Here is an 11,477-nt window from a genome sequence, read left to right as displayed (position 1 = left end):
CGGCGGCGGCCCGAGCAGGGGCTGCGTTGGCGTGGAGCTAGTCGCAAGGGGAGAGGGCGGAGGAGGGAGGCCTGGCGCTCGCTCATGGCGGCTGAGACGTGCGGGCCGGCGAGGTGGAAGGCGAGAAAGTGGGGGAGCTTGGCGACCTCCTCCGCGGCCGCGCGGGCGAGGTTCGCGAGCTCTGTCGCCGCGCGCACGTGGCCTGCGAGTTCCATCTCGGCGGCGGCTCCCGCCATGGACAGCCGAGGGGGGGCAAGATCCTGCCGCCGCCATGGAGCGGCGAGGCAGGGGGCGGCCGCGGAGGCCGCTAACTCCAGGGGCGGCGGCGAGTGCGCAGTCCGCGAGCTCCAGGGGTGGCGGCCACGAGCTCCAGGGGCGGTGGCGTCCGCGGCGGCCGCGAGCTCCAGTGGAAGGCGAGGAGGCAGGTGGCGGCGGTGAGCTCCGAAGAAGCAGGGGAGGCGTGGGGAGAGATAAAGAGAGAGAATGGGAGGGAGGGGGTGAAGGTAGAAGATAGCAATTTTAGAGGGTTTTTTTGCAAAAATTCATGCCACGTGGCGCCATGTCAAGAGGTATGGACCTAAGTGACACAACTTAACAAGTTCAGGGTGTCAGATTTCAATTTTACAAGTTCGTGGACCTAATTGGCACCTGAGGACAAGTTCGAGGGCCGCTGGTGTATTTAACTCTAACCAAAATTTTTCTGAAAATGTAACCTATCGATTATTGCTCTATTTGAATCTTAGTTATTAAAAATGATAGACATAACTACAAGCAACCAAATCTTTATGTTCACAATATTTGGTTGCTTGTAGTTATGTCTATCATTTTTAATAACTAAGATTCAAATAGAGCAATAATCGATAGGTTACATTTTCAGAAAAATTTTGGTTCTAGTTTCATATTTTTTTTCTGATTTAAAGTGAATTAGTTTTGATTTTTTAGATCTAATTAGATTTATTTAATTTTTTAGAAAATATAAAACCACCTTCAAAATCGTCTCAAGGGCCAAATTTGTCCGGTTTTGACAGTTAGATAGTCTATGTTGTCCGATTTCGTAGTTGAAGGTTGAAAATCAGACTTTTGTGATAGTTCGAGAGTGAAAATTTGACTTTTCCCAAATAAAAAACTGTCGCATTCTACTCACTTTTCAATTAAACATTTGCTAATAGTTTTTTTTCAAATGCTTGGGCCGAAAACACACACACAAAAACATACGTGCACGCGCTTCTGAAAAGAAAAAAACTTACCGTGTGCTGAGCACAGAAGCATCATCAGTTCGAAGTGGTACTAAATAAATATCCCAAGATGCCAGCCAGGCAGGCCATCACAACTCGCACCAAACTAAGCCCAAAGGGCCTAATCGCGCAGCTCACACGAAGCAGGTACCTCCCTTCCTCTCCTCCCGACTCCCGTTGACCAGCAACTCCAGCCAGCGAGGCAGCCGCAAGCTCTCCCCGGCAGTCCTCCTCCTGCCCGCCATGTCCGGCAGCCGCGGCAACTCCCGCGAGAAGACGTGCTGCTGCGGCAGCTGCTGCACCCTGCTCATCTCCCTGGGCCTCGCCGTGCTCATCTACTGGGCCATCTTCCAGCCGCACCAGATACGCGCCACCGTCGAGTACGCCGAGCTCTCCAACCTCGCCGTCTCCAACGCCTCCTCCCCGGTCGCCGTCACCTACCACGTCGCCGTCAACCTGAGCCTCTACAACCCCAGCAAGCGCGTCAACATCTACTACGATGCCATCGACGCCGAGCTCCTCTTCCGCGGCGCCGTCCTCAGCGCGGCCGCCGCCGCCGCCGCGTCCCCCGCCGAGTTCTACCAGCGCAGGAAGACCGCCGAGACGGTCCGCCTGGAGTTCGACGGCAAGGGCGTCGCCGTCCCCGAGGGCGTCTCGGCGGAGCTGGAGAGCGAGGTGAAGGCCGCGGCGTCGCTGGGCCTGGAGCTGAGCGTCAGGGTGCGGGTGAGATACGTGTTCGCGAGCATCAAGATACGGCAGAAGCCCAAGGTGTGGTGCGCGGTGAGCATCCCGGTCCCGCGGGCGCCGGGCGGCCTCGGCGTTCTTGGCTCCGGCGACCGGTGCTGGGTCAAGTACTGATGATTGGAGTGGAGGAGTTTCCTTCTCTTGGTGGCTTCTTGGACGGAGATTGATGGCCGGTTTTGGTTTGGTTCGCGGAGAGATTGCTATTGTTTGGCTTAATTGTTTCTGCTTTTGTATCAATGTTAGAAATTTACATACTGCGCTATTGGATTATTTGTTTGCCAGGTGAGTGGTTAGAATTCACAATAACACATGTGTGATTATAGCTTTTCATGATGAGCATGTTTTGGCATGCTGTCTTTCTTTTGATTAGAGGCTTGGTTTGAGGAGCAACCATCTGATCAGCATTTCATCGAGCTTGTGGTATTCTTTTTTGTAATGACTCCACTGCAGCCGGCCATACAAAATTACAGCATATAGGAATAGATACATCGTTAATACGCTAGCATTGAGCACTGTGCGATTGTGGGTACACTATCGTCATAGGTGTCTCATATCCGGCTTGCTGGTCGGTGCTCGTTGCTGTACTTGAGCTTGAGGTCGTGCTGGAGCTCGAGCTCGACCCGGAATATGTTGCTAGTACCTGATAACCTTAAATGTGTAATCAGCAACATTTTCATCCATCAAAATTTGAAGTGAGTGTTAAATTTTATGTTATAATACGTACATGAAATTAGCAATAATACCTGTATCATATCAAAAGTAATATCACCCAAACAAAAAGGTTTTATTCATACCTTATCCTGACCACTCACATCCCAAACACTGAAGCTAATGTTCTTAATCTTTGGAGGTGGATCTGCCCGTGAAGCTTTCGACTCACCTTAGGATCACAAACTCATCATTATCTGTGACATGTAATAGCATATGAGGATACATTTTCTAGTAAAAAACTAACATTCAGTCTTAAGACAAAAATAAATTGATTAACAGTTTGCTGCTATCTAAAATGTGATAAAATAGGATGAGTAAGGCACAAACATACACTACGAAAACAAATAATTACTCATAGTTGGATGAGAACCTGATATTGACAAAATATTTTGCAATGATCAGAACTCAGAAGCAACTCTAGAGCACATGTGACACATGTACTCATAACTTGGATGAGACATAACATTCAGCCTTAGAGTAAGCCCCTCGACTAGGTAGCCAACTACTATATAAACAGCAGGACATGTAGAAAGGCCAGGAGCACCCAAATCAGAAACCTTTTTGCAAGGCTAACTTAACTAATGCACATGCAGAATAAATACTTGAGGCGCAATAATTCAAGAGTTAGTGAAAAGGCAATCTGAAACGACCGCTGCAAACAGTCAAACACAACCCACCCAATCCAAACTTGCAGATTCAGAGCACAAGGAAGAAATGGACATACATCAGTTAACATTATTACCTCTATAGTATGCCCATCAACACGACAGCCTCCATGATAAGTGTTTTATTCAATCTGCAAAGCACAGAAACCTTAATTTAGCTCATGAAGATATGGGATCATTTTTTTAGAGTTTTAGGAGATGAAACACCACGTCTTAATGCAAAGCAAAAGACTGTCATCGTTTACAGCAAATGAATGGACAAGCCATTCTATAGCTTGTAGACAGGGCCAAACAAAACAAGAAAGCTCTACTCAAACAGAATGACACCCTCGGGACAAGATCAATTTCTCCTTTATTACTGATTCTTTAAAGAATTATTGACGATTTGAATTCTTTCCCATATGTTCCTTCTATTTTAAGCAAAGCACCATCAGCGGTCAAGAAAATAATTCAGGTTTAGATTGAGGAGCCCTGCTTGCTAGTATGGTTTTGAGCCTACAAAAATAGCAATTCTGTTTTTTCTTTACAATGGTTTATAAGCCACCATCAAGAGAATTCTTTGTGGAAGTTGAGTATTTAGCAACTCTCACAACAGTAGAGCATCATAATACTTGGATCACACATTTGCTTCAAATTCATCAAATCAAAACAAAATAAAAAATGATATGTTTGGTGACCACGCATCCTTACAGTGATAAGTTGCTCATCATGCCAAAAAATGATGAGGATCAATACAAGATGATTATCAAGTAGTCATGACATATCTCATTTGTTCTTCATAATGTTTAGTGAATCATGACCTGCATAATTAGAAAATGCACCCTGCTAATAATAAACCATAATCCTAAACCAGATGTTTCTGAACATAATGGCCTGGCTATACTATTCTTCTCAGATGAAAGGTATCTACACCTTATTAGCCTCGCATAATTTTTTGCTGCACTGTCGTCGATTGTTTTTTCTGTTTAGAATGCATTAGCCATTATATAGATCTTAATTATGTCAGGTAGACTATATGGGTCATGGTAAGGTCTTGTTAGCGGCTAAAATTCCAACTTTGCATGACAGAGGCCCTGGCCGATGATGTTTCAAAGAAAAAACACAAAGTTCATATTCCTAATGTAAAGATCCACACAAGAAAAATTATCATCTGTGTTCGAGAAAAAGAAAAATTATCATCTAGAACTATCTTACTCTGTTTCATATATTTTGTCAGCCTCTATATGTTAGCAGAACCAAAAAGAAAGACCCTGATCCTTGGAATCCATGGGTCTGTAGCACAGCAGTTGATTAATGAGCCATTTCAACCAAATTTAGCGAGCAAACAGACAATATGTTATAAGCAAGCTCACCTCTTCTAGCATGAGTGGACACAAACCAGCCATCTTCCTAGACACTGAATCAACTGTTAGCCATTCCTTTACCGTTCCTCGTTTGATCATCTGATTCCTTCTAGACTAAATAAGCTCCGTTTGAATATCCTAGAAACGATCAAAATTAACCAGTCAAAGGAAGTCCAACATATAGATGCTGGAAGCAAGGCTATCCAGATTCCATACTGAACACAATAATTCTAAGCAGTAGCCTCCAAAAGGTTGCAGTATATTACTTCAAAAGAAAAGGTTGTAGTATGATAGGAAATCCAATGTTTATCTATGATAGGAATGCTTATTCAGATTGTATTACCATCCTACTTTATTAGTATTCCCCCCCCCCCCCCCCCCCCCCCCCTTTGATCAGAGGCAAGCCAGCTCTCGCAAATCAGGACAGGCATATGGAAGTAGCTGGCACTGCCAAATGATGCTGCGTTTGACTTGTATGTTACCTCAATTGATGACAAACCGAAGTACCTACATATACATCCATGTCAAGATGAGAATTTTGCTAATCTGCTAAAAGAACATACTGCTGCATCAATAAGTCAGGCGTGAATGCCTTACTTATCCCTCGTAGTAGCAGCCTTCTCCCTGACTTGGAACTGCATCAGTAAGTTTCTCCCACCCACAATGGCAAGAACTATTTCAGACTTCTTTCGCACGCTGAGCCCAACATCTTTTCCATTACACTCCACATACTCGAAACTCGAAAATTTCTTTTCCAGAAAAAAAGCAGATATCAGACGAGGTCGGTTTAGATAATAATCAACGAAATTTCAAAGAAAGCAAGCTAATGGCACATACCGCAATCTGTGAGCTATTGCCAGGAACACGCGATAGGTGGCGGCGAAGGTGAGCACGGCCTCAAGCGGGAGCAGGCGGAGGACGGATAGCCGCCCAGAGTACGTCAGAGGAAGCGCCGGCCCGGAACGCGCGGCAGGTGGCAGTGGAGAGCACGGCCTCGGTCGGGAGGAGGCGGAGGACGGACAACAGCTGTTCGTAGCCCAGCTGCACGATGGGCGGCGGCGGCGACGAAGATGATGATTGTCGCGGTGTGCCAAATCACAGCCGGGTGCCGGAATGCACCCGCCTAAGCCCAGAGGATGAGTACTCGGGGGTTAGCTAGGACTAGTTCGATCTCGCTCAAGAACACGATGAACACAGTCGGTTTAGAGTGGTTCGGGCTGCCGGAGCGTAATACCCTACGTCTACTATGTGCTGTATTGCTTGAGTTTGGGTGAGCTCGGAGAGAGCCTGGTCTGTGTGTGTGCTCGAGAGTGCTTGTCCTGTGCAGCGAGCGCCTCCCTTTTATATCTCAAGGGAGGCGCGTACATGGCCGTTGGGTCCCCGACAGGTGGGCCCCAAACGATGTAGTATAAGATAACGTACTGTTCATACATTATGGCGTTGCAGGTCAAGGAGATCTCATCCCCGGATACATTCGTGGCCTTGGCTTCGCAGCCTCGGCTACGGATACGTCTCTCTTTGTTTACAAAGAGGGTGCTACCACTGCTTACTTGCTGCTCTACGTCGACGACATCATCTTGACGGCGTCCTCGACGTATCTTCTTCGCCGTCTCACAGGGCTACTCCACTCAGAATTCACCATGACCGATCTCGGGGATCTCCATCACTTCCTCGGGATTTCGGTCACACGCTCGTCGTATGGCCTCTTTCTGTCTCAACGACAGTATGCGGTGGATCTCCTCCAGCGCGCCGGTATGGCCAAGTGTAACTCCACGTCGACACCAGTGGACACTCGTGCCAAGCTGTCAGCCACAGATGGAGCTCCGGTGGCCGACGCCACCCAGTATCGGAGTCTGGCTGGTGCCCTTCAGTACTTGACACTAACGCACCCCGACCTCGCCTACGCTGTTCAGCAGGTGTGCCTCTTCATGCACGATCCACGGGAGCCTCATCTGGCGTTGCTCAAGCGGATCTTGTGATATGTGAAGGGTACGCTGTCTACTGGCTTGCACATCGGTGCTGGTCCAGTTTCCTCCCTCACTGCATACTCAGATGCAGACTGGGCTGGCTGTCCAGACTCTCGGCGATCTACTTCGGGCTACTGTGTCTTCCTCGGCGACAACCTGGTGTCTTGGTCCTCCAAACGACAAACTACTGTCTCTCATTCGAGTGCGGAGGCCGAGTATCGTGCTGTGGCGTACGCTGTGGCTGAGACCTGCTGGCTTCGGCAGCTTCTTCAGGAGCTTCATGCGCCTCTATCTTTGGCGACGATTGTCTACTGTGATAATGTCAGTGCTGTATACATGACAGCAAATCCAGTACATCATCGGCGCACGAAGCATATAGAGATCGATATTCACTTCGTCCGCGACCAGGTGGCTTTGGGACAGGTTCGTGTGCTACGCGTTCCGTCGTCTCACCAGTTCGCGGATATTATGACCAAAGGCTTGCCTGTACAGTTATTTACTGATTTTAGGTCCAGTCTTTGCGTCCGGGATACTCCCGCTCAGACTGCGGGCGGGTATTAGAGATATGTATAGCTGACTTGTCTTGTACTCTAAGTCTACTTGACTCTTACTTGTACATCAAGCCGTCTCGGCTATATATATGAAAGGTCACCCCCCCCCCCCACAATGGGTGTGTGGTGTTTCCCCCTCTCGCTATCTCTCTACATGCACATCCTTTAGAGTTCCATCAAAAAGTGCATAATTTTGCCAAAAAAAAAAGAAATCTAAGCCTGCTGTGATTGTCTCCTTTTTTTCAAAAATGGAGCGACCGTACGGTGGGCCTAAAGATTTGGGTTGAAGCACACAAACAGGTCAAGATGAGCTTTCTCTCCCTCTTGTCTGCCCACGACGTACCCAAAACCACTCTCACCTGTGTGTCCAATTGAGGTTTTGATTTTTGGGGAGTTTTGCTTGGTGTTTGTTTTTTTGGAGATGGTCATGATCTCATGGAGTAGGATACTCGTGTGCCATCCCCCGTTTGATTTTCGCAGTCATTAGCAGAGCACGTGCTTGGATTATTCTGGTTAAACATCACGAACGCCTCATTCCTGGGATAATTTTTCGAAATATGTTCCACGTTGTATACTAAGCATCTTTTCTAATTAACACATGCATTAACCTAATCATAGACAGGCAACAATGTTCTATTAAATAGGCAAAGTATCATTTATGTGTTGGCTAGTTTATGGGTATTTCTAATGTGTTTTTTGCCCCTATTTGATATGATTTGCATAACAATTTGTGTAGATTATGCAATATGCTACTTGGTAAACTAGATTAGTTCTAATGTACGGCTACCTTATTGTTCATCAGACTGCATTTTCCACAAACCTTTATCTCAGTTTTGGCTCAGCGAATTAGCAACTTAGCGTTTCAGCTTGAATTACTTTTTTAGGCCAGCACCATTTTTTAAGGCTCCCCACATGTAAAACTAACCACAAGTTTTTAGGCTTCCCACATTGTTTGATAACAGCAGCTTCACCGCTGTATAAATCAGCCGAGATTTACTGTTTTGGAACTTGCAGAATGCCATGTACCTCCTGCTCGCCAACAACTGTCTGAGTGCAATATGAGGAATTTGCATCTTGATCACCTAGGAAATCATAATCAAATTTTGGTGGTAGCTCTTTTAGATCCATTCTATCACGCTTTTTGCTTTTTTCTATTTTTTTTTCAAACTACGCAACGGCAAATCTGATTTTTTAGACATCAGCAACATATATGCATCAAAGCAATATAAGTCATTTATAACAGGTAATAATGTGTTTCTAAACAGGCAGATTAGTATTTCTTGTTTAAGCAATTATTCATTTTGTTGTCTTCCAGATTTCTTGCTTAACCAGTATCAGCAATATAAGTCATTTTAAAAGGCAATAATGTGTTTCTAAATAGTCAGATCAGTGTTTCTTGGTCAGGCAATTATGCATATTCTTTTCTTCCATATTTCTTGCTTAACTAACATTGGAATCACTAATGAATTTTTTTTACATTTAATTAGGTCTACAACATTTAATTATACATATGGGGATGGAGGACAATGAGGTGTATCAACCCCATCAGTTCAGAAACTTCAACATACGCAGTTTAGTTTTGTCCATCAAAAGCAACTTTTGAGCATCACAACAGATATGTCCTGAGGCAATGTGTGTTTGCATTAATATGATTTTGTAGTTGTTCTGTAAACTAAATTTCTATGCTTGTGACATTTGGCAGTTCTGTATAATATGTTTATACTTAATCATATGTATTCTGGATGAAATTATATATTCTATCCATATTGTTTTCTAGTATTTAGGAATCACCTTGCAGCGTAGTTTTTTCCAATAAAGAAAAGCAGACAAAAATGTGATATTGCCAAAAATTAGCCAGGTTCTTCTTTTTTTTAAAGAAAAAATCTAAGCAGCTAGGCTGGTTTAGATGTTGGGTCATTGACTTGACATTGCTCTCAAGTCAACGACCGGTCATTTTGTGCAAACATCCCCATCGCCTGGCTGGCAAGGCCAGAGTGTTGTGTTCAGTCCAGGACCAGCTAGCCGACCAGGACTCCGGGTAGAGATGGTTGCTGCCTTGCCGACGACAATGAGCTGTTCTGTTGAGTAATTGGGTTCTTTGAGTTTCCTAGTTTCTTTACGTAATCAAACTTTGTATAAACATACTTGCTTTCTCTCTTAAATGATATAGCGGTGCTCCTGCTGTTTTCTTCAAAAAAAATAATAATGAGCTGCTCAGCTGTCCTGGGTTAGCACCCAGTAGGTGGAGATGCGAAATTTCACGCGAAAGAAAGATGCAGTAGATCCTTCTTTGCTAGCTTCTCATATCCGAAACTTGGCTGATTCATGCGGGGCCTTGTTCGCCTTACTTTTTCTGAGGCCTTGTTCGTCTCATCCTCTCTCCCTGGGCCAAACCCAAAGCAATGCCATGAGCCATAGACCAATCAATCCAGTACAATCAAATTATCCTTGTTTGTTTGAGTGGACTCAGGACGGGAATGGGCCAGCCCGGACCTGGCCTTGGACCTAGCCCTATGGCCTCAGGGCCAATTTGTGAGGCCACGGGCCGACCCAATTACTCTGTTCGCTTCATCCAGCCAACAGTATTTCTCTCACACACAAAACCAGCACCAGCCAGCCAGCCAGCAGTACTTTTCTCTCACAAAAAATTAGCACCAGCCAGCCGAACACAGTGAATCTATCAATTGTAGGTGGCCTCGTTGACCCAACGGGTATTATGGGTTGACCCGTACATAATAATATATCTATATCTATAACTATTAGATTAGATTATTACTAAAGCGAGTAAGGTTTCTACTTAAATTTTTGATTTGGTCTGTCTTGTGTGTCATTAACATGTGGGCCTTAATCTATTCCATATGTGACTCAGACAAGCCTTCAATTCACAACTCGATTATGTAGATCTCTATAGATTAACGTATACATATCCTATACTTACACCAATTTTATCCGTAGCACTCATAAATATATTTGCCTTTCTTTACCTGCTATTTCTAAAGCACATACGGTATCCACCTGATTTTTTAATTTGGTTCGTCTCAAGTCAATTACACGTGGGCCTATTTAGATTTGGTATGAATTCTGGCCATGGCGATTTCCAGATATGTATCGGGGTCTTGAGTGCACCGTACCTGTTGAGTAGTAAAAGAACTTCGACCCCAAGTTCTGGTCCAGGAACCCGGACACGTCACGAACAATTGATCAATTTGTACGAAGGCAATAAAAACAGATTGGGGATTAGAGAGAAAAAAAGATTGACACCAAATAATTATCACAGAAATCTAAAGAGGTTGTTGTAGGGAGAGATGGTGTGGGATGGTGGGATTGTTTTGGGTCGACCCATTTTGCCCATTGGGTCGGTAGGTTCCGGCTTCTAAGGACCCTTCTCTGATTTGAAGCCGGCCCACATGCCTCATTGGTCTTGCTCTCGTGGGTCGGGCCAACCACCCATTGGGTCGACCCGGCCCATTCCCATCTTGAGAGTGGACTATGTGGTTGGGCTGTGATGACTGACGTGGGCCAACACGCCGTGGATCTGAGTGTTCTTCTTGGGCTGAAGAAAAAGGTTCTAGTGGCCATGGGCCACATGGGCCGTTTTCTCCACTAAAAAAAACATAGGCCGTTTCCTGAAAATGTGGCAACACCATCGTATGCTGTATACTTACAAAGCGAAAGAGCTGTACCCTGGTAGTTACAAGAGTCTCGGTAGCACTTGAGGTCCTGGGTTTGACTCCCCATGGAAGCGAATATTCTTCGATAATGCTCATAGAGATAGGATTTGCGTACGTGTGTTCATAGGGGTGTGAGTGTGCATGCATTGTAAGTGTCGGAGTTGTACTGTGTGATCTTAAAAAAAGCGACAAGACCTGATCCGATCCGTCCAAAAACCGCATGCACTGCATAGGTAATTAGGTAGCCCTAACTTTGATGAAAGACGAGGAAAGCAGAAGGCTGTCCATCAAGTTGACGGAAATTCTTGTGTCTGAACTCGCCTCTTGCGCACACACCCACATCCGTAACGATGGCCGGGGGTAGGATACCGGAGGTGGAAGAGGTCTGCGATAAACAACCTGTTTTTGCTGCACTCCACCTGCTTTTGCTGTACCGAGCAGCTAGTGACCATTGGACCGATCGTCGATCAGGTGCAATGCGAATTGTTAAATGTTTTTTTTTTTTTTGCTTCCTGTCGTTTTGTTCCTTTCTGGGTGTGATCTGATCAGCAGGTGGCCGGCCCTGTATCAATGCATGGTCCCTCGCTACT

The 11,477-nt window shown here is 45.5% G+C and overlaps 1 protein-coding gene and 1 long non-coding RNA gene across 3 annotated transcripts; one reads left to right on the top strand and one right to left on the bottom strand.

Annotated features, from left to right (window-relative positions):
- The first annotated feature begins 1,330 nt into the window (after window positions 1–1,330).
- LOC120696766 (NDR1/HIN1-like protein 10) lies at window positions 1,331–2,392 on the top strand. Its single transcript, XM_039979748.1, has one exon. It carries the CDS (start codon window positions 1,479–1,481, stop codon window positions 2,091–2,093), a length of 615 nt encoding a protein of 204 aa, XP_039835682.1. The 5' UTR covers window positions 1,331–1,478; the 3' UTR covers window positions 2,094–2,392.
- Window positions 2,393–2,830: 438 nt separating this feature from the next.
- On the bottom strand, window positions 2,831–5,773 carry LOC120696767. 2 transcript variants are annotated; one of them, XR_005684290.1, is made up of 6 exons: window positions 5,536–5,773; window positions 5,296–5,447; window positions 5,181–5,205; window positions 4,708–4,836; window positions 3,433–3,486; window positions 2,831–2,884 (listed from the first exon to the last, which is right to left on the bottom strand). It is a non-coding gene; the product is annotated as an uncharacterized LOC120696767 (long non-coding RNA). The 2 variants fall into 2 exon arrangements; XR_005684289.1 differs by lacking the exon at window positions 2,831–2,884 and having other exon boundaries at window positions 2,978–3,486.
- Between the last annotated feature and the right edge of the window lie 5,704 nt (window positions 5,774–11,477).

This window comes from Panicum virgatum, chromosome 3K (genome assembly GCF_016808335.1).
Source record: "Panicum virgatum strain AP13 chromosome 3K, P.virgatum_v5, whole genome shotgun sequence".
Classification (NCBI taxonomy): domain Eukaryota; kingdom Viridiplantae; phylum Streptophyta; class Magnoliopsida; order Poales; family Poaceae; genus Panicum; species Panicum virgatum.
Note: the sequence above shows the minus strand (reverse complement) of the source record. Positions and strands in the feature narration are given on the sequence as shown.

What these genes read in the sequence shown, in the direction of transcription:
- LOC120696766 (XM_039979748.1), top strand. Translation starts at nt 1,479, where the DNA reads ATGTCCGGCAGCCGCGGCAACTCCCGCGAGAAGACGTGCTGCTGCGGC.